At 41.5% G+C, this 23,087-nt stretch overlaps 2 protein-coding genes and 1 long non-coding RNA gene across 5 annotated transcripts in view; 1 reads left to right on the top strand and 2 right to left on the bottom strand.

The window, feature by feature from the left end:
- The window catches only part of LOC150057809 (uncharacterized), a 267,348-nt gene extending 266,725 nt beyond the window's left edge, over positions 1 to 623 (bottom strand). For both annotated transcript variants that reach the window (XR_016536787.1, XR_016536788.1), the window contains exon 1: positions 481 to 623. This is a non-coding gene — a long non-coding RNA (uncharacterized LOC150057809). The remainder of the gene's footprint in view (positions 1 to 480) is intronic.
- A 293-nt stretch (positions 624 to 916) lies between these two features.
- On the top strand, positions 917 to 21,784 carry Atp1b1 (ATPase Na+/K+ transporting subunit beta 1). The gene is made up of 6 exons (XM_090340504.1): positions 917 to 1,467; positions 5,831 to 5,959; positions 15,907 to 16,062; positions 17,462 to 17,646; positions 19,420 to 19,500; positions 20,368 to 21,784. Exons 1-6 carry the CDS (start codon positions 1,371 to 1,373, stop codon positions 20,629 to 20,631), a joined length of 912 nt encoding a protein of 303 aa, XP_090196630.1. The 5' UTR covers positions 917 to 1,370; the 3' UTR covers positions 20,632 to 21,784.
- The window catches only part of Nme7 (NME/NM23 family member 7), a 131,945-nt gene continuing 130,448 nt past the window's right edge, over positions 21,591 to 23,087 (bottom strand). For both annotated transcript variants that reach the window (XM_090340502.1, XM_090340503.1), the window contains exon 12: positions 21,591 to 21,881. In XM_090340502.1, coding sequence (XP_090196628.1) covers positions 21,849 to 21,881 — 33 coding nt within the window. In that variant the 3' untranslated portion in view covers positions 21,591 to 21,848. The remainder of the gene's footprint in view (positions 21,882 to 23,087) is intronic.

Genomic DNA, 23,087 nt, shown 5'->3' with positions numbered 1-23,087 from the left:
AGAGTCCTGGGTGACGGGGGTCACATGCAGACCGAGTCCCCAGCCACCCCTCCCCCCCTCCCAGGGTCTAGACTGCCGCAAGCCACAACCGGTTCCAATAGGACGAATCACTGGGGGTTACCCTTCCCGAGCCCGGGCTCTGGACGACCGCCCCAGCCGGATTTGGCAGTTGTCCTGCTCTAGGTGGTTCGGGCCGCCCACAAGGAGCACAGCCCGGCAGTCAGGAACTGGGGCTGCCGGCTGGCCCGCCCTGGAAGGAGAGGGCCAGGCCGGAACTGCCACCGCAGTGGCGGGGAGTGCGAGGGGGAGGAGGGGTGGCAGGTGCAGGAGCCCAAAGGCGGGGCCCGAGCGGGGCTGGGCAGAGTCACCGGCGTCCCGGGGTGACCTCCCCCCCTCCGCCCACCCCTGAACCTCCCCTAGGCCCAGGAGAGGTGGACCTGCAGCACGGGGGGGGGGAGGGGCGGGGGACCCAGGGCTCACGGATGGGAGCAGGCAGGCGTGTGGAAGAGACTGGATTAGGTCAGGCGGGCCGGGGTCTCCAGGTCTCTGAGAGACTCAGCGCAGGCCACTCCACCACAGGAGGACTGGTTCCAACTCCAGAGGAGCCGGGAGGGGGCTGGGAATGTTCGTCACGGATCTCCCCACACACACTTCCCCCCCCACCCCGCCCCTCCCGCGGTTCTTCGCGCCCCCGCTCTCCAGCCGGCCCCCTCAAGCCCAGGCTGCTCCTTTGTGCCAGCCCCGCGCCCGCCCCTTCGGGCCTCAGGCCCCGCCCCCTCCGCGACGGCGATTGGTCAGTCGGGCCGCCGGTGGGCGGGGCGCCGGGGCGCCAAGGCGCGGTATATAGTAAAGGTAGGGCGTGCGCCCTCAGCCAATTTCTCAGCTCGTGGCCGGCGCGCGCGAGTGCCGGGCCTGCAGTCCAGTCGTTCGTCCTTCCCTCTGACTTTCGTGTCCCTTGCCTGTCTCCGCAGAGGTCACAGGAAGCGAGGGGTCCGGCACGCGTCCCCAGCGGGAGCTGCGGGTTCGCGAAGCCCCCCTGAGCCTTTCCGAGGCGTCAGGAGTGCGGGGCGGACCCAAGACCGCCGGCGAGCGGCCGCGCGCCCACCAATAGGTTTGGGACTCGGAGCCGCGCAGCCTCCGCGGTCCCTCCCTCCTCCCCCCGCCCCCCGCCGCGCCTCCCCTCCCCGCGCTCCTGCCTCCGCTCCTCCGCGGCGCGTCTGGCACTTGGAGAGCCGCTGCGGCAGCGCGCGGCGCGTCTGGGCAGCGGGCAGCCAGGCCGGGGACCGCGACCGGCACAGCCAGGGAGGACGCCGGGGCGCACACCGCAGTCCACCCACCTCAGCCTCCGAGGCCGCTGCTGACCCGCCGCCATGGCCCGCGGAAAAGCCAAGGAGGAGGGCAGCTGGAAGAAATTCATCTGGAACTCGGAGAAGAAGGAGTTTTTAGGCAGGACCGGTGGCAGTTGGTGTAAGTACGGTGTCTGCAGCTCTCGACCCGCCTTTCTCCCTCCCCAAACTCCGTGCCTCGGGCGACGCATCCCCTGCGCCAGCTCTGCGGATGGACAGTTCCGCACTCACCTTTGCTGGCTCGCGTGCCCGGCCATCGGGCGCCAGGCGCTCCTTAGCTCGTGCGGGCCTGGAGCCGGTCACACTATGGAAAATGTTGGGGTCCCTAGGATGGCGCGAGGGTGGGGGGCTGGAGCACGCCCGGCCGAGGGGTTAGATGTGTTGCCTAGGTAATTCGCAAGCCACCCTCCTGACTTCGGGCGCGCCATTCCTTTCTGGGAATGGTCAGGTCCTGCGAGACCACATTTGCCTCTTCCTAGGGCTAAATCTCAAGCTCACAGGAAAATGAGATTTGGGGCTGTGAGAGAATCGTGAGGTAACCTGATCGAATGCAGACGAAGACCGGCTGGTAGCATCTTTCTAATAGGCTAAATACAGAGCTCGAATGAGAGAGGGAAGGGGAAAGAGGAATCCATCCACACTGCGGCAATTTCATGACCATGGCTAGGGTTTCCCCTGATGACCTTCCCCGAAGTCATCACAGCCCAGAAACCGGCCCAGTAATATTCATGTCAGGACTCCCATTTTGAAGCCTTGGCAAACTCCAGTTGTCATTAAGGTCTACACAGACAGATGCGTGCTGATTACCATAAAGGGCTAGATGGAAAAAATACTTGGAACAAATGCAGAAACATCACATTTTATAAGATTATTTTGCGGCCTGTTGCTTTGTTGGGTGGACACCCACACACATGTCCCATTCACAATTAGACACCTGGCCTTTTTTTTTTTCCTACCTACACAGGAAGGGTGACATTTTTCTAAAGGTCATTTTGAAGGGCATAGTTGTAGGCAAATCTATGAGTCGTGACTGCAGAAGGGAGGGAGGGAGGGACTCTCCCCACCCTGCATCACTGCCCCCTCTTCTTCTCAGGTGTCATCACCATCACCACTACCACCACCACCATCTCTAGCAACACCACTGCAGTCATTAAGGAAAAACCCTGCAAGGTGCCAATCCAGTGTTCCTACTTAAGAGGGTCTGTGGGAGTCAGCAGGAGAGTGAGTCAGGGAAATAGGGCTTGGCTCATACTTCAAAATGGAAGAAGCTGAAACATAGGATTTTTTTTTAATAAAGAAAAAAGCAGCTTGTAGGGAGTCTTTCTTGATTGAAAAAAAATAAAGGGTTAATAATGCATCATATTTCAAGGTTACTCAAGGTGAAGCTGTATTCCAAAGTATTGCTGGAAAGGCATAGGTGTCCCTGAGCCAAGGGAAATATAGTTCATGAACATAATGGTTTTTTAATTTCATTTCAAATTTTATTTTTGAGAGGGGGGAAGTTGTGTTCTTCAGTAGGCTTGTGGTTATAATGTCTTAGGCGTGCAAGGCCCTTCCTTCTGTTTTAAACTGGAAGAGAAAACCTGAAGCACTAATGTGCTTGTAGGATGAACAGCTCCCTGCAGGTGCCATCCCCTAGCAACCCTTTGTAACTTAAGTGAGGCCTGTAAGGCTCACTGCGGAACTGGAATGGGCACTTTCTTCCCCAGGTTAGCTTAGGTTTCCTTCCCTGGTGGTCCAACCATGAGCACCACAGGGCCAGAAGCTGCATTGATTCATTGTGAAATTTGCCCTCAAATTATTTTTGCCTTCATAAATACATTTCTTTCTTCATTCCAATTTCATGCTTCTTGGAATATTTGCTTTAGGGGCCAGGCAGTATGGAACAATTTGCTCTCTCTAAAGTGACATTTAATGGGATAGTACTACAGAGAGAGAGAGGAAAGAGAGACAGAGAGAGAGAGAGACAGAGAGAGAGACAGAGAGAGAGACAGAGAGAGAGACAGAGACACAGAGAGAGACACAGAGAGAGACAGAGACAGAGAGACAGATGATGCATTTGTACAGTCATATCCAGCAAAGTATCAATATACTGATCAAGAATTTATACATCAGTGAGCTTGTCATTTATTCTTCTACTTGCTAACGTGCTATAAAAGGCCACTTTCTGTTTTGTGCAAATATGTCTGCTGCTTCCTGGCAATGTAAAAAAATAGCAGAGCTTGTCTCAGACAGCAGTTGCTGTCTCATTTGGAGTGAATGCCTGTTTTCCAGCTCTTGGTTCAACATGGATGATGCCCTTGGGGAGAGGGCAGGATGCCCTTGGCTTGGTTTTGCTTATAGGTAGATTTTTTACCAAGATGGATGCAGGAGACTCCAGCCTGTCACCTGCTGGAGAAATCATGGCATGCAAATCATTTTGTGTTTTCTGTCTTTGAATTAATTTAATGCAGGTATTGGTAGGTTTTTATATTTAACAAGTTGGGAACAATGCCTTTTTTAAAAAAAATCTATGATTCTTTTGAAGGGTAGATTGTTTTTTCCTGAACTGAAAACCTCAGTATACTTGTACTTTAAACAAAAGAAAAAAATTAAGCTAAGCTAACACTTAGCTTCCTCATGCACTCCCTCTCCCCTCCCCCCCCCACACCCGGTGGTTCCACCCTAGCTGTTTAGCCTTTTTTTTTTTTTAAAAAAAAAAAAACAAAAAAAACAATCTTTAATGCAGTTCTGGGTGAGGCCACTTAATAGGCTTCACCAGACCTACTCACTCACTTCTAACCAAGTGATATCACAGCAGTAACTGAGGAGATCTTGTTAATATTTCTGAGAGGGAAAAAACAAAAGAGGAAAATTCCTCACTTCCTTTTAGATACCCTCTGGGCAAAATAGAAGGTTAGTCATGCCTTACGTTATTCTTCATGCTTGCAAAATGACTTATTTTTCCCTTCACTCTGTTTTAAACCGTACCGTCAATTATGTACCTTCTAAGATTGTCTGGATTAGGTATCTAGAGTTCAGGAAATGTTCCAGTTGTTAGAGACAATAGAGAGTAAGCTGAGAGAAATAAGAAGCGCTTAGAAAGTAACAAAATGGGAAAGAAACTGTAAATCAGGCTGTCTTGCTGACTGTGTTATACCAGCTCTTCATGTACCTCTTAGGAGCTTTCACTGGAAAATTTTCCACATCTCTTGACGTCACAGTCTGCCATTTGACTACTGCTGCTTGGATACCGAATGCAGCACTTAACTCTTGTCATGCTGGAAGGGAGTAACTGAGTGAGGTTGTGAGAAGCCCACATGTGTAGCTTCCGTCTTTCTTATTTTTGCTGTAATTTTTTTCTCCCCTTTTTTCTATGAGTAGAAGATGAAAAGGATTATGATTATTTTGTGTGGCTTTAAGATGTGCTTTGCTTAACTGCTCATTCTAGAGCATAATTGTCCTGAACAATTTGATCCCTATAGGGAAGTTGGGCTTTTAAGCATATAGGAAAGGCCATATGGCTAGTTTTCATAAATGTGTACCACTCCCTCTCTGACCCCCACCTACCACTTTTTAATATTTTTGTTCTGTGGCTTTCCCCCAAAGACTCTAATGCATTTAATGCATTAGATCTGGACCCTTTTTAGAAGTACCTGAAGACTCTTTCATACAGTCATAACGTGACAGGTTCCCTGTTCCCATTTTTGCATTCATGCTGATCTGTTTGACTAGCACAGAATTGCCAGGCGATGCCTAGTACAGCCTGTTACCATGAAGTTAATCAGGAGGATAATCCTTGTAAACCAGTAACTGATAGCCTTATTTCAGTGTATGGGATAGTATTTTTGTTGTTGTTGGTATGCGTGTGTGTGTGTGTGTGTGTGTGTGTGTGCATTTTCCTTATCACTTACAGCTATGGTAAGCAGCCATCCTGTTAACTATGAGAAAATGAAAATGCAGTCTCATCAAGTAGTCAATATTCTGGTACCAGTCAGAAGATGAAACAGAATATGTCACTCATTTATTCTATAGGATCCTCCCTTACACTTGTCCCTGAAGAGAAAGACAATGTCCCCTGATCGAAACACAGAGGGAGACTGATAGATTTTTGTTTGTTTGTTTAGAAGCAGCAGAATCTGCAGTGTTTAATGTCAGGGGATAAGCAAGCAAAGAAAACACCTCTCTAAGGAGGTGTAATGATATATGATGAATGCATTGCATAGGCACATGAATGTAACTATAGATTTTTCTTGGTGATCTTGACAATTTTTCTTTTTCGAGCTATTTCCTATTGGCATTTTAGTTGTAGTTGAATGATTCCCCCATCTCCGAAGAGTGAGGTTTACTCAGCTCCTGATCAGCCTGAGGAAAGTAGGCTCTGGAGAAACAGGTTGGAGAGGAAGCAGGAAGGAAGTACCTTCTTCCCCAAGGTCAAGCTTTGATTCTGAGCATGTCACGTGACGACCTCACGGCCTTTGTGTGTGTGTCTCTTCTCCTTGCAGTTAAGATCCTCCTGTTCTACGTAATATTTTATGGCTGCCTGGCTGGCATTTTCATCGGGACCATCCAAGTCATGCTGCTCACAATCAGTGACCTGAAGCCCACATACCAGGACCGGGTGGCCCCACCAGGTAAACATGTCTCTGTGAATAGCTTCTGCTCCTCCAGAGAGAAAGCAGCTGCTGCCTTTTCAGTGGAGAAGAAACCAGCAAAGTGCTCTGTAATAGAATTTCAGACAAAGCACGGAAAGAAAAATAACAGCTTTTCTCTGCTGCAGGCAGATCTGCACTCTTTGCCCTTGGAGTTCCCTAGGGTGACAGACATCTTATTTGCACAGCTCTGGAGTGAGAGTGAAGGGCCCAGTTCTTACCCACCCTGACTCTCACCTGCTCTATGACTGTGAGCTCGGCAGTTCCTGTAAGAGGCTCCATCTCTGTGGCCCTACTATTCAAGGTCTTGCTTAGAGGTATTGTTTCAGGGCCTTTTCAGCTCCAATGAACATTTTTTTTTCACCTTCTTGAGGGTCTATGACTCATAAATGCTTTAGAGAATTCACTCTGGCTCCTATTTTAAAAGGTTAGCTTCATTTTAGAGGTGATTAGAAGCTCTGAAATGTGCTGTTTGCTTAAGGAAGAGGGCCAGGGTTTCACGGGTATGTCTCCCCACCTAGTTCCTATTGATTTGCAGTTTGACCTTGAACAGTCACTCTGTCTTTGTGTTCATAAAATGTTATCTGCTTGCTTTTTTTTTCTTTTTTTCTTTTTTCCTGTCTTACTTACTGGTTTTATGAGCCCTATTTCCAATTTAGCTGTCCCTGTTAGTTGTAAAATCTTAAGTGAACAAAATCTTATCATAGAAAATGCAAACAGCCACATGAATCCCTTACTGATTGTGTGTTGTATGAGTTCTATGCAGCTGTGTTGCACCCACACCAGTTACTACACACCTTGGAAGTTCCCTGCCACCCTTGTGCCTGGCACCTGGAAAGCCAGTAGCACAGTAACAATGAATTTACTGTCACTCTTCTACAAGTCATGGGTGGTGGGGGAGGAGAGGAAGAAAGACTGAGTAACTTATACACCTAATCTTTCACATTAAAATGGCCTTGAGATTACTGCGGGGGGTGGGGGGCGGGAGTAATATTGACTTGTCCTTCTCTCTGGGCAGCAGTTTTGCAGCAACTGTCTGTAGATGACAGTGTGCAGGTCCTCTGCTCAGTAGTGAGTAATCTAGATCAAGCATGGCTGCCTTTTGGAGTCTTGTCACGCACCCTTCTTGTGGGTGTGGGAAAGAAGAAAAATCTGCAGAATAAGGAGGTGGCCAGCATTGTCTTATGATCCTAAGTCAAGTAATTCTTGACTATCAGAAGTGCCTCCAGATAAATGTAGGTGGGAGTGGAAAAAGAAAGTACGTAAGTATATATAGTGACCTCAGCCTGTTTTAACAACCTCTAGTTTCCAGCAGCTATTTCCCCAACAAAGGTGAGTCTGTGGAAAAATTGAACAAGGATTCTGACGGGCAGAGAAATTTAGGATCTGAAATAAATGTATTACGTGGACTTCTGTCATAATAATAAAGCTGGTATATCCATTTGTCTTTCCACTTCTATTATAATTTTACAGTAGCATTAGTAATTAATGAATTTATGTAGACCTTCTGTTTTGCCACCTGAAAGCTATTTTTTTTATTCATGATATTTATTTATTTATTTTCCAATCCTGAGGCTTGAACTCAGGGCCTGGGCACTGTCTTTGGGCTTTCTCAAGGCTAGCACTCTACCACTTGAACTCCAGCACCACTTCCAGCTTTTTCTGTTTATGGGGAGCCAAAGAATTGAATCCAGGGCTTCATGCATGCTAGACAAGCACTCTTCATGATATTATTTTATGAAGCCAAGCATTTAAAAAAAATTCCCAAGCAAAAAGGGCCCTGATTATTTAGCCTTAGGAGAATCAGCATTTAATAAAGTAAAACACCTTCTCCAAAATCTTTGCTAAAAGGGAAATTTCACCTTTGAAAACAAATAATTAAAGCACCTACCCTTACCAGTGAGGATTTGCACATGACATCAGAGGTGCTCAATCCACCAGCCAGATCTCTCTCTCCTTTCTTCCCTCCTCTCTTTCTTCCAGCTCCCCTGTCTAAAAGACATGGTCTTCGTACCTAAATATAGTGTGTTCACAACAGTTGGATGGACCTGGTAAATCCTCTCTTCTCCAAAGGAATGCTAGTGGCTCATCTTGGAAATACGCATTTCTCTCCTGTAGTCTGAGTCACAGGGAAGTCTTGAGTCTTCCACCTGTCCATTTCTCTTCTGTTCTTTGCCTGGGTAATTTCTGTCTCTTTCTTACCTATAACCTTATCGAGTCTATACTGACACCCTCTCACCCTTTCTTAACTTGTGGAGTTTCTTTATGTCTCTCCTGAGGGACTCAGTGTTCTTTTGGAAATTATGCCAAGTGCAGTCTCTGCACCATTTCTAGGGAAAAATGCCTCTTAATGGCATTTTTTGGAACAGATGTTTAGAATTTGTATTTGGAGATGCAATAATAAGTATGTAGATTGAATAGAAGGATGGAAGTGTATTTTGACAATTTTTGGACTTCAACTGAATGTCTCCAAGCCTCCATTTTTGTAGTGGTTAAGAGGAAGGAATTGAATTTTGGATGCATATCTGAAGCATGAACAACTATATTTATTTTAAGAAAAAGAGGATTTATGAATGCCATCACATATTGAATTTGAGGAATGAATACAAAGCCCAAGCTTGACTGGGTTTAAGTACCCTTTATGTATCAAAATACTGTATCACTAGATCGTTCTCCAAATAACTTTGTGTGTGGCCCAACGCAGCAGGGTAATTGTGCATTGCAATTGGATAGGCTTACAGGCCAAATGTGAAAGTCACGCAGAAAGGACTAAACTATGGTACAGAAACGAAGTTTAAAGCAAAATAGGTGGTGCCTGTAGTGCCTTGGCCCTGAAAGTTGACAGTGGTCAGTACAGATGATATTCCTGCTCCTTATAAGGCTTCTTGCTATTGGATATTGGAAGGATCCACCTGCTGGGCTGAGAAAAGGCAGCACTCAGGTCTCAGCTGAGATGAGACATATTAAATTACTATTTTCTGAGCTCAGAAAGGATCATTGACAATTTCATGTTGCCTTAATCTAAACACCAAAGCAGCCCTGGAAGTCGTAAGGGATTAGGAGTAGGTTCATAGTAGAGAGAAGGAAAAAGCATAATTTCAGAGCTGGACACAGCTTCTATCACCCCAATATGGCTTGGGCAAACCGGGCTTCAATTTTCTCATCTATATAATACGAGAAATACCCTGTGATCATTAACTGCGGTAATAAATCTATGCAGGGCAAGTGGTACTCAATGAGGGCAAAACTGATAGCATAAAACAAACTGTTGATGGCTGTCTCTATTTATTGGTAGCCTCAGCCTTCTGCTAGAAGAAGTAGTTTCTTTTTAAGTATGGAATTTCCAAGCTGAACTTTGTATGACACAGCAAGAATGCTTTATAAACTTAAATTTTCATGTATGCAATAAAAACTTCAGTTTCCCATGAAAAGTGTTTGGCGATGAGGGATTAGGAGACATATTTTTAAAGAATTTTAAAGTGAATTCTAGAGTGAATTCTAAAGGACACTGAATTTGTTTTGTTTATTTATATTTGTTTCATTTATTTTGCAGTAACCTGTCAGCTGTTGTCTAGAGGGACAATATGTCCTTCCACAGTGGTGAGCTGTGTCTCTTCTCAGTCTCATAATGAGGATCAGGAAAGAGACACTACTGTTTGGTTTGCTGTGCCCCAGAAGGCTAAGCAGTGACACATGAGCCCTACTCACATGTAGCACTACACACACACACACACACACACACACACACACACTACATGCACTCACTGTGAGGATTCACCAGGCCTTGTCCTTGATTTGACCCTGATGGCCTTGTTGCCTGCCCTGTGGTGTAATGGAAAAAAGTCTTCCCATCTGTTGCTGCCCTTCCCCCACAGCGGATCACTTAACAACTCTTCAGTGAACTGGAGGTTACTGTGTGTCAATCCCTAGTTCCAGGGATATTCCCACCTGGCTTTCTTCCTGGTACAAAGGTATAAATGTATACGTATTTTGAAAGGATCGTATTCTTGACACCTTCGTAACGAGAAGGTAGGGTTGATAAAGTTCAATAGACTTCACAGTCCCTGGCAGGTTTTTTCTTTTCTTCAGTTTTTTTCAGTTTCATTTTGTGTGTGAAAGGGACCTCTCAGATTTTAAAATCCATATTATAAACCTTTGCAGTACAAATTTCAGTATGCTTAAGTAGAATTCCTGAGATTGTGTTAATCTCAGAAAAACTGTTTTCAGCCTACAGTATCACATTTGTATTACTCTTGCTCAGATTTCAAGGGGGGAAACTTCTCCTTATCCTGGGGAGAAATTATTTCAAGTGTCAATATGGCATTTTTCTGGTGTTACTATTTATTATCCATTGATTTGTGGTTTCTCAACTGGCACCCACATGCAGGTCTGGCTTTCTCACTTTTCCTTCTCCTCCTCCTCTCTTCCTGTCCTCAAATGGGTCCTGCCAGTCTGTTTCCAGAGTTGAGCTGTGGATGAGTTAGTATTGGTGGCAGATATGGCTTCCAGGAGTTACTATCCAGCCTTTGGTTTGGTAAAATGATTAGGGAGGAAAAAATACTGACTGCAGCAACTCACCTACCCGTGTAAACTATTCCAGTTCTTGGGTTTGAAGGAAACCTAAAGCTGAACATTAAATTGTTCTTGGAATCACAGAAAAGTGAGTCTCACTCTGGGCACCCATTTGATAAGATGAGTAAGCAGAGCAGACATCTCAGATAAGCAGGAACAGGTAACAAAATCATGCAGATGTTGGTGGAAAATAATCAGTATCTGTAAAGATTTAAGACTTTGTTGGTGGCACTCATCCAAGAAAAGGACTACAGTATGGAAGATGATAGCGGTAATGCCATTATCCTCATAACTTCACTTCTACTGCCCTGAAATCTGGCAGGTAGTACTGGTTGCCTTCAAATAATGTGGGGATTTTAGGCTAGTAATCTTGTGGCATGTGGGCCCACCCAGCAGACAAGAGGAGCTGAGGGAGATGAAAGGGACTTATTGACTTCTAACCAGGAATGCTCATCTTTTCCTTCATACATACATGACATACATGTCATTATCTTATTTCAAGCTATTCATCAGGTAACAATATGCAATGAATCTATGCAAGTCATATATACTATATGTCCTTGTTTGACTTTGAACAGAAAATCTCAATTAGTATGAAACACTAAAATTTACATCTTTTCCCTTTATAAAATTGGCAAAGTGGCACGTTTCTTATATTGGGGTTAAGCACATGAAAACCTATCAAAACATCAAACATAATGCCCCTATGAAATTAAAAGTCTTGCAAGGCAGAGAGTGGGGTGGTTGGGCATGAATGCTGGTATTGGGGTTTGAACTCTGGGCTTTCTGCTCTTGCTTAGTTTTGTCCATTCAAGACTAGTGCTCTGCCTCTTGAGACATACCTCCATTTCCAGCTTTTTCTGCCTGAGTTGCTTCAAAGCTTGATCATCAGATCTCAGCCTTCTGAGTAACTAGGATTACAGGTACCTGGCTGTAGTTTTTCAGAGAGTGAGTAATTTTTTATTTGCTTACCCCATAATGAAGATACGTTTAAAAAGAAAATCCTCCATAAATGGAGAAGAGCCTTCAGCCAGAGTTCGTGGCATTTAATGCAAATGGGAGGAACATTTCTGTACACAAATGTTTGTTCCAAACATTGATTGTAGAGATAGTCAAACAGTTCTTCTAAGACTTTTCACTGAGAGCAGACATTGTGGGCCTGGCATGGATACAGATGTGACCCTGGCTAATGGCAGGAAGATTAATTTCTGGCCAGTCCAGACATCTGACTCACAGGATGACCCTAAGGCAGAAGGTGAGTCAAAGGTCTCTGGTTTCCAGAAACAACTATTCCTCCCCTTTCCATACCCTCTTTATTGTATTCAGTAAGTTGATACTAACCCCACAGATTAAAGAAACAAAATCTACTGCTGCCTTAAGTGTGTGTTTGGCCCACGGGGGGGGGTGTTATATCCCTTTCCCATTTTAAATTTTTTTGCTGAGGCCACCCTCAAACTTTCTATGCAGCCTAATCTGGCCTTACACTTGCTGTTATGTTGCCTCAGCTTTCCAGAAGCTGGGACCGCAGGCATGCACAGCCATGCTAGTCTTTGGAAAGCACTTTTTACTTCTTTTCCTTTCTTTTTTCATGCATTTGAACTCAGGGCCTCACTTCCATGGTTGCCATTCTACCACTTGACTGTTGGGCCACAACATCATCATGACCTTTAGTTGGTTATTTTGGAGATAGAGACTTTTTTTTTTTCTTTTTTGGCCTGAGCTGGCTACAGCTGTGATCCTCCTGAGAAGCTTGGATTACGGATGTGAGGCAATAAACAGTACCAGGATACTTCTCAACTTGGAATAATAATGTATGAAAAACATGATGCGAGTGGATTGTGTGTATGCTTAAACTGAAAGCATTTCTTTACTTCTTATGCTCTTAGTCACATGGTTACCCCCTTCATGTTTCTATGGAAAAATGATACCTGGTCAGCTGTTTAGTGTGTTTGGCCAGTGACTCATCGGATGTATTAAATGACAAGTACAGCTGGAGTAACTGCTGCAAGGTTAAAATGGCTGCCTAAATATTTCCACACAGAGACTGAGACATTATAATCTTGCTGCTATACTTGGAAACACAGTATTTCTTGATGAAAATTCTTTCTTTCCTCTTTACTTTCCATATCTTTTTCTTGGTCATGCACCCTTTTGCTTTGAATACCTATTAAGGCTAAAGGATAAAAATTAGGAAAGCTTCCTGAACTGCTTTTAAGAGATTGGAGGTCAGGGAAGGCAAGTATATTTCCAAAGAGTAAATGTATAGCCAAAGGGTTGGTTTTACACTCTAGATCTTACATAAAATTGAAGTACCTTTTGAAAACCAAATATTACAATTTTATATATCAAGTTGTTGACTTTATTGAATAATGATATGTAGTTTAAGGCAAATGGTTCAATTGGAGCAAAGCTGTGTAGAACTTAGCTTGGTTAATGATAATTCAGGTTTAGAAGACGGATGAAGCAAAGATTAGATCTGTTTCCTCGAGTTTAATTTCAAATCACAAGCCAACAATTGGTCATTCTGTTATCTTTGGCCTGTAGAAGTTACCATTGCAAACAAAGGTCACCCTTGTTCAGATCCCTTAAATCTTTCCTCATCGTTTGTACATCCAGAGCGTACCTGATCTGGTCAGAAAACAACTGATGGGAACTTCAGGAAGCATGGTGGGATTTGTGACCTTTAGGGAGTTACACGTGGGGAATTTGAATGTAGACTCAAAGTAATAAAGTTGCCAGTGACAACCTTGTTCCTTTCCAGTAGTCTGATAAAAGCAACGTAAATGATTTGTTGAAGGGTCTGAACATTATTCTGAAGGTCCTTCATCTGCTTCTTGTGAGTCTCTTACTTGCTTTAGACAATTACTTCTGAGGAGATTTCCTAATGATTCTGGTTCAGAAATCTTTGCTAGCTGAGCTCTGTACAATGAGCTGAGCTCTGAGCTCTGCTAGCTCCCTGAAAGAGAAAGTCTCAGGCCTCAGGCTCTGGATAAAGAAAAGACAGGCAGTTGAGAGCAGATGGTAATTGAGAAATGCTTCAGAACTGTCAGGACAGAGTTCTTTGAAGACCACCCCAGGGAGTGGCACTTTGAACAGGGTAGCTTCCTGGATACATTCAGGCATGAGATTAGAAGTTCAAGGATGGCTTTGCAGTCTGGGTTCCACAAGGCTTACTCAAAGTGTGACCCTTTAGAATCACTTACCTTTTGCAGTTTGTTGGGTGAAACTGCATCTTGCACTGGATTTGTCTTTTGCTAGCATTTTGGTTTTTGTTGCATCATTGGTTCTACTGATAGACCACATCTAACGTAGTTATTTGTTATCATACTTAAAAGTCCCTTCAAGTTGCCTGGCTGCAGTTCTTTCCTCTCTCTCCTTGAAGGTTAGGAGAGGTGGTTTTTGGTATCTGTCATTTAATTTTGTCTTCTCCCTCCTGGCTGTCCACCAGGTCTTTCTCAGGTCTGGAAAGTTGATTTGCCTGGAGCACATAGGTCTTCTCCATCCATTTCTGTCAGTTATTCACAGGCATTTGCCTCCTGTCTGACTTTTCCAGACTCAGGGCTAAATCCTGACTCAGGGCTATGGAGAAAACTCCTATCCTGAGTTGTATGGAGCCTCTGCCTGTGGGCCACCCTTGTATTTCCCCCAGGTCCAGGCAATCAGGGGTCTCTTTTGTGTTTTGTTTAAGACTCAAATGAGTCTTCCTAGCTGCCTTCCCATTTTCAACAGACAGCCTGTTTACCCTTGCTATTCAGGGCTTCTCTTGCTCTGTTTATCTTGTCTTCCCAGGCATCTAATCACTTTTACTACACTTTTATTACAGCTTCTTTATCATTATAATGCCACCTTTCTAATTTAATTAGAAGATTGTTCAGGCTATATTTAAGTTGCTTTAGATATGAAAATTTTTCTGTGGTTTTATTTTTTTAATGTACTTCTATGGTTGTGTTAAAAACAGCAAAGTAACAAATTCCATTACTTCTGTTCAAGGTGATTTTCATCACTGTTGGCAGCTTTTATTCCACTGTGTTCCTCTAGTTTCATATCACCCTTTTTGAGTTTTTTAAAAAAATTCCTAGTAAATTTTATTGAGTATCTGCCAAATAGTATCTTTTTGATATAGTTCTTAATGTCATCTTCACCCCTTCCACTCCTTACTGACTGAGAAAAGATAACAGCCATTTATTCCAGCTCTACTATTACTATTCTTATGTTCTAATTCCCTAGAGCAGAAGTAGTTAGTTCTAAATGGAGCGTGCTTCAGGCACTCTTCATGCCTGTTGAAGAGATTCTCCAATTCCATCCTTAGAAATTATGATTGGTCTGCAATGAGCCTGGTGTTTAACCAGCCCTTGCTTGAGTGTGAAGTTATTTTTTGGTCTGTCAAGAAATTGTCCTGGAAGGCCTGATAAAGCTTTACCTTATTTAACAAACAGTTGGAAGGATGCACCAGTTTTTTAGACCCAGCACATAGATGTAGAGGTAACACTTGAAAACATAAGATGCCCAGTTCAACTTGGATTTTAGATAACAATGTCCTTACTAAAAAAACAAAAACAAAAACAAAAACAAAAAAAAACTCGTTGTTTGACATGGGAATTTAGCCAGGCATCTTATATTTTGTCTGGCATTCTTGAGACAGGCCAGTGACTATTCAACTGGTGACCATAATGAGATCTCTGTGGTGTTCAAATGTCTACCTAGAAAACTTCTGTGAAGGCAGAAGTTTGGGGACATACAAGAGTGGATCAACTTAGGGCAAATCCACTGTATTCATATATTGAATTTTACCATGACTGGTACTGACATGTTTTTTTGGACTGGGAATTGGGTATATATTCCAAATTCCCCAGTTTATGCTAAAAGATCCATTGGAGTGAAGTAACATTTGTGTGGCATAGTCTTGAGTTCAGAGTTTGCAGTGGATATAAATTTATTAATAGGAGTGTAAAGGTGGCTTATAAGTCATTATGGGATGGAAGCCCCCTGTATACAACGCTGGCTAGCAATGCATGCAAAGGTACTTGAAAATAACAGACTAACTCCTATTTGAAATTCTGGCTGTACTACTTTCTCTAAGTCCTTGGTCAGCAGTGTCTTCATTCATAAAATATGAGAATGGCTACCATGAAGTGTATGGGCAAGGACATTGAATGGCATGGGGCATTAAGGCATCATTATACTTATGTTATTTACCCTCACTATGGGACTGATTCTGAAGAGGAGGTGAGAATTTAACCTCCTCTTAAGCCAGGTAAATTTAGCATAGTATTTTTGTGCTGAAAGAATTTGATATCAAAGTGTCTTGGTTAGCTTCCAACTAATGAATTGTATCTTTTTAATTCTTCCCGGTTTAGGATTGACACAGATTCCTCAGATCCAAAAGACTGAAATTTCATTTTATCCTAACAATCCCAAGAGCTATGAGGCATATGTACTGAACATAATTAGGTTCCTGGAAAAATACAGAGATACAGCCCAGAAGGATGACATGATTTTTGAAGACTGTGGTAGTAAGTAAACACATCATACATATTTATGGTTAGCTTGCTTGCTTGCTTGCTTGCTTTCTTCCCTTCCCTTTCCTTCCCTTTCCTTCCTTTCTTCCTTCCTTCTCTTTCCCCTCCCTCCCTCCTTCTTCTCCTTTCTACCTAATATTAGTTTTAAAGAAAGGCTCAACATAGTTCAGTAGTTACTGAACTCTGAACATATTCAGAAGGTAATTTTAGAAATTAGCAATGAAATGAAAAATATATATAGCTTCAAGTATTGCAGTTTCTGATTTTCAAAAGTATAGTACTTGAAAAGTATTTGTTTTTAGATAATTCTCCTTTTTACAATTCTAATCCAAAGAGCACAATTCCAGTTTTGTTTCTTTTACATATTGTGATGTATAACTGCTAATTTCTAAATTGTTCCTCCAAAACTTATCCCTACTGAGGCATGCACAGGCCTTTCTCTCACAAGACTCTGGTCCAATTACCTATAATTTCATTGACTGTGAGGAAGGGGAGGTGATGAGTAGCATATACTTTTTAGGTCAAGGTAAGAATCGATAATCAGCTATGTCTTAGGCAGCTGAGCATTATGGTTTTGAAAATAAAGAATGGCTCTTATTGTAAAGTCATTTGGGAGAAAAAATAGTCATTTAAGAAATTATATATTACAATGAGATTACTCATAAAATATAAATAGAATACTGTTAATAGTATACACCAAATATGTATAAAAATGTCTACATTATTTATCAGTAGCATGCTTTGAATTTTTGTATTTATTTAGTCTTCCTATGGCTTCTATTTGAGAATTAAAATTAACAAAATTTTCAGTTTGGTAAATGCTTTTAACAAAATAAATGCTCACAGTTCTCAAAGGCAAAACTCATATTTCTATTCCTTCCTTTACTGTTTAACATGATAAGCAGGGGCATAGCTCCAGAAACTTCAGACCAAAAACTTCCAGTTTGAAAACATATTAACAGTCTTTAAAGTTTATATTCTAACTACAATTTTCTGTTATTGAGCTAGGCCAACATTGACCTATAGAAATGCTGCAGATTATGAAGCAGGATCCAGTTTCCTTGCAATCTTCTTAATGGCTGTGCAATCCATTATTTACAGGAAGAGACATTGCCAGAGACCAAATATGTGCTCATCATTAAGTACAGGTACCACACACCTTCTAGGTGGGGTCCTGTATGAGCTATTATCTTGGACTGAATATCATTTTTTACCCTCTGCAGAGATAAGAGACAGTGGTGGAAATCCTTACTTAATTTGAATGATACATTCATAAGTAGACTGTCTTAAGAAATTGTGACAAGGAAAGAAAATTGTGAAAGGTTCCTTTTACTTTTCCTTCAGTGCTTAGAGAATTGCTGGTACAATATAGCAATGATGTTTGTACTTTTAGCTATGCCCAGTGAACCCAAAGAGCGAGGAGACTTCAGCTATGAACGTGGAGAGCGGAAGGTGTGCAGATTCAGGCTTGAGTGGTTGGGAAACTGCTCTGGACAAAGTGATGAGTCTTTTGGCTACAGAGAGGGCAAACCCTGTATCATCATAAAGCTCAACCGAGTTCTGGGCTTCAAACCTAAGGCAAGTGATATTTTATACTGTAGAACTTAGATGAGCCATTCACATTTTTGATTGATGTACTTATTTGACATAAAATTCAATACAAGGGAGTCTTCAAGTATATTCATTGCCAGTTTTATATTCTAATCAGTAACAGCACAATATTATATTTCGGGATAGCACATCCACTGTGAAGTTATAGAACTTCTGTGATTTGATTTAGGCAAAATTAAATTTTGAACTTAGTTCTGAAGGCCTATTCTTAGTAATTTTGTTTGGTATCTAAGCAATAATTTCTATCCCATGTAAATTCTTCAAGATAACAAATAGGAAATAATATTTTTAAATATTTTTAAGGGACTGTGAATATGGTCTAGTGGTAGAGTGCTTGCCTAGCATGCACAAAGACCTGGCTTTGATTCCTCAGTACCATATACACAGAATAGGCTGGAAGTGGTGATGTGGCTCAAGTGTTAGAGTACAAGTTGAGCACAGAAAGGCTTAGGGACAGCACCCAGGCCTTGAGTTCAAGCCCCATAACAGGAAAAAATAAAAATAAATCGCTTGCCTGTGTGATCATATTTTAGGTTTTGGTCTTCTTAGAGCCACTAAAGTATTTTTAAAATATATTATAATCTGAAAAAGTATTTTTTCCTGAATAATGATTTCACTGCAAGAGTAGAAATTAAACATCATCTTGGCCTGTTTTTTTTTTTGGATAACTATATGGGAAGTAGACATTACTTGAAGTCACAGAAAAGTGGCAAACTGCTACTGCTCACCATTTTGTGAGAATTTATTAATTTCTTAGAGAAATTATTGGTTATCATCCCTGCTTTTTTCATATATTTTTACTGTAATTAATAGAAGGGTTACATTAATTCACCAGATAGAAGGTACATTAATTCACATACATTGAGACCCTATCATGTCTTGGTCCCCATTTCCCTCCCCCCACCCCCACCCTTCATCTTGTTTTCCCCCTTCCCTATCCAATTTCAAATAACCAAATAAGCATATATACAATATATTAGATAACAAGGTGAAATACTGTAACAATATGAGATAACCAAGGAACAGCAAAAGAGATGAGAGATAACATAATACATTAAGGACAACAATCACTCATTATATGGCTTTTGTTTTTATATCCTGGAGGTCCTTTCATTTAGCATCATTCTATATGGCCTTATGTATCTAGGTTTTGTTCTGTTGTAAATCTCTGCTAGGAGAGCCCAAGGTTTCCACTGATTATGACAAATGAGGGAAACTTTGAGCCTATGTTCCTTTGAGTCTGGCTTACTTCACTTAATATGATTTTTTCTATGTCTTTCCATTTCCTTACAAATGGGGGGATACTGTTCTGACAGCAGCATAGAATTCCATTATGTATTAATACCACAGCTTGTTGATCCACTCATAAGATATGGAATCATCTCTGCTTTTTAAAAATGGGTTATTAAGCAATGTTGCACTTATCCCTAATCATTACATGGCCTTGGCCTTACTATACAGTTTTAAGTTCTGATAGGGATCAGTTGCCTCTGTGTTTTATGAAATATACTGAGTCATTTCTGAAATCAAGCTGTTAGGTTCACTGAATTATCTATTGAATGCTAACTTAGCTTCCACAGTGCTTGGAAAAAGCAATGTAGAAATGAAAAGTTTTATTAACAAAGGTTCATCGAAGCTCCTTTATTGCAGCAGAAGCAAAAGTAGGTAAATGGGTAAATGGGTGGGTAGATGGTTGTCTGACTGGCTTTCCATCTTAACCAATGTGAGTTTTGTTTCTAGCCTCCCAAGAATGAATCCTTGGAGAATTACCCAATGATGAAGTACAGTCCAAACGTCCTGCCTGTTCAATGCACTGGCAAGGTAAAGATACATTTAGGGTTATTGAGGTTTGGTTGGAGAGTAGAATAGAAGAAAAATGAGTGAATGAGCTTCCCTCAGGTTAAAATTTTCATAAATGGCACAAGAAACACTGCTTTCAAGAACTAGTCTAGTTGTACTGGGTCAAATTTCTTGAAAGGACAGATCTAAGGAGAATAAAACTGCATGTTGCTTTTTATATTGACACAACAAACTCTGAATATATTCCATTGACATGATGGAGTACAGACCTGAAAGGTGAGTTGGCTAGTACTGAAGGTCTGTTTTTTTGTTTTAATGAGTAATGTCACTTACAATGTGTTATAAGCTTCTTTGAAAAAAAAATATTGAGATTAAAGTAAGAACTGGTATATATGCCTGCTAGACCTAAAACCAGGTACCTGGTGATTAGAGAGAAAACAAAAGAGAATCTTAAACAGTGCCATTTTATACTGGTACCAAAAAAAGGAAATGGACATAAGAAACAGGCAAAGAGATAAATCTGTTCACTGGAAATAATATTCACTGGACCATCCCTGGCAGTTGCTTTCAATAATATCCTTGTTCCTGGGGAAGCTGTGCAGGTTTAGGGAAATCCCTATGTGGTTTCCCTACTTGGACAATGAGAATACTCACCTATTATGAGAGTTGTTGTGGATTAGATTGGGTAGATGGTAGAAGACACCCACATGTCTTCCTTTGCTTGATGTTCCCATACTTCTGAGAGAGGTGGGAACTTTCCATGTCCCAGGATGGCTTGTTTCACTCTAGTAAAAGGCTAACAGAGCCATGGGGTTGAGAGTCTTACATGTGAATACAAGTTATGAGCCATAATGTGACCCATTTAAACTGCATTTCACTTTGTTTTAGCGAGATGAAGATAAGGAAAAAATTGGAAACATTGAATATTTTGGACTGGGTGGATATGCTGGTTTTCCTCTGCAGTATTACCCCTACTATGGCAAACTCCTGCAGCCCAAGTATCTGCAGCCCCTGCTGGCCGTACAGTTCAGCAACCTCACCTATGACACGGAGATTCGCATTGAGTGTAAGGCCTTTGGTGAGAACATTGGGTACAGTGAGAAAGACCGTTTCCAGGGACGCTTTGATGTAAAAATTGAAGTTAAGAGCTGATCACAAGCACAAATCTTTCCCACTAGCCATTTAATAAGTTAAAAAAGATACAAAAACCTACTAGTCTTGAACAAACTGTCATACGTATGGGACCTACACTTAATCTATATGCTTTACACTAGCTTTCTGCATTTAATAGGTTAGAATGTAAATTTAAAGTGTAGCAATAGCAACAAAATATTTATTCTACTGTAAATGACAAAAGACAAATAAAAATTGAGCCTTGGGACGTGCCCATTTTTACTGTAAATTATGATTCCATAACTGACTTGTAGTAAGCAGTATTTCTGGCCCCTAAGTATTGCTGCCTTGTGTATTTTATTTAGTGTACAGTACTATAGGTGCATACTCCGGTCATTTTTCAAGCCATGTTTTATCATATCTGTTTTCTACTTTATGTGAGCAAGGTTTGCTGTCCAAGGTGTAAATATTCAATGGGAATAAAACTGGCATGGTACATTTTTTTTTGTTTTGTTTTGGTTTGACTTTTTCAAAGATAATGGCCCATCAATGAGCATTTTTAACACACTCCATAGTCTTTACCTGTGGTATTAGGTCTTTCTTTTTCTTTTTTCCTGGGGCTGGGGAGGGGGTGGGCTGTCATGGGGGAACTGCCCTTAAAATTTTAAGTGACACTACAGAAAAACACAAAAAGGTGATGGGTTGTGTTGTGCTTTGTACTGAATGCTGTCCTGACATCTCCACGCTTGTCCTTCAATACGTTCTGAAGCTACGTCTGAGATTGAGATCTGCCTATCACTTTGGCTAGTGACGGGATAATTAATTTGCTTTGTACATTTCCTTTTCCTTTCTTCCTTTCTCTGGAGGCATCACATGCTGGTGCTGTGTCTTTATGAATGTTTTAACCATTTTCATGGTGGAAGAATTTTATATTTATGCAGTTGTACAATTTTATTTTTTTCTGCAAGAAAAAGTGTAATGTATGAAATAAACCAAAGTCACTTATTTGAAAATAAATCTTTATTTTGAACTTTATAAAAAGCAATGCAGTACCCCATAGACTGGTGTTAAATGTTGTCTACAGTGCAAATCCATGTTCTAACATATGTAATAATTGCCAGGAGTACAGTGCTCTTGTTGATCTTGTATCAGTCAGGTTGAAACAATGGACAATAAAAGAATGAACACATTCCTCATGCGAGTGATTGGCTGTTGTCTACATGCTCCAATCTGTGACTTCTTTCCTTTCTGTGCTGCTAATTATCCAAGATCTTGAAGAAATATTGAACCTGAAAGATAAGCACATGATTTTACTGGTTTACAGACGATTTGGGCAGCTTGTCCACTTGCCGAAGGTCAAGAGGCTGGTCAGAAATCTGGCTGCTGGAAGAAAAATCAAAGCACTCCTCTTCCCAAGGAGATAACAGAGAATCACCCCATCTCTAGTTTGAAGTTCCATTTTAGAAATACTTTGCATTGTTACACTTTGCTAATGTCTCACGAGCTGTATCTAAGAGAGAAAAAATATATAGCAAAGCTATGAGTGGTAAGTTTTAAGAAACATAGGAGCTGGGTACCAGTGGTTCATGCCTATAATCCTAGCTACTCAGGAGGCTGAGATCTGAGGATCACAATTCAAAGCCAGCCCAGGCATGAAAGTCCATGAGGCTCTTATCTCCAATTAACCACCAGAAAACCGGAAATGATGCTGTGGCTCAAGTGGTAGTGCACTAGCCTTGAGCTGAAGAGCCCAGAGTTCAAGCCCCATGACTGACCAAAAAAAGGGAAAAAAACCCATGGTTAAGGTACAGAATTCAAGGGCAAAGAGCTTAGTGAGCAGTGGAGCTTATGGGACACTGATGAAAGTGAATTATACAATTTAGGGATGGAAACAGGAGAGACTGGGAAAGAATGAGGGAACAGAAGATATTACAAAAGGAAATGTACTCATTACCCGACTCATAATCCCTCTACATCACCTCTATCAATTTTTTTCTTTTAAATAAAAAACATGGTTATACCAGACAAGATAAAATAATGGCATTTGTTCCATCCACTGATGGAACTAGAGCAAATCATGTTGAGTGAGAAGCCAAGACCAAAGGAACAAAAAGTACATGGTCTCCTTGATATGTGGTTATTAGATTCAAACAGTATTCAGGTACACCAAGTCACTGACATGAATTTGGAGATACAAATATATCTATATAAACATATAGGGCTATGATAGTATATATTCTATGGACATTGATATATAGATTGATAAATATCTATGAGAGATTCAGCTTAATTTTAATTATGTTCTTAAATTTATGTGCCAGTGATTGTATATAGTTTTTTTTCTTGAATACTTGTTTGTAGAACATGACATTTGAAATATGATGTAAAAACTCAGTTTTAATAAAAAGTTTTAATTAAAAAAATGAAAAGAAAACATGGTTAGGTTTGAGGTCCAGTAAACATAAAAAGGTTTGTAACTGGCTTTTGTTCAGGGT

This window comes from Megascapheus bottae, chromosome 10 (assembly GCF_031878675.1).
Source record: "Megascapheus bottae isolate mThoBot1 chromosome 10, mThoBot2.hap1, whole genome shotgun sequence".
Lineage (NCBI taxonomy): Eukaryota > Metazoa > Chordata > Mammalia > Rodentia > Geomyidae > Megascapheus > Megascapheus bottae.
The sequence above is the reverse complement of the archived record's forward strand: the minus strand, read 5'-3'. Positions and strand labels throughout refer to the sequence as shown.

Coding starts and splice junctions, on each gene's coding strand:
- Atp1b1 (XM_090340504.1), top strand. CDS start 1,371: ATGGCCCGCGGAAAAGCCAAGGAGGAGGGCAGCTGGAAGAAATTCATC. Junction 17,647..19,419: donor TTCTGGGCTTCAAACCTAAG/GCAAGTGATATT, acceptor TTTTGTTTCTAG/CCTCCCAAGAATGAATCCTT. Junction 19,501..20,367: donor CTGTTCAATGCACTGGCAAG/GTAAAGATACAT, acceptor ACTTTGTTTTAG/CGAGATGAAGATAAGGAAAA.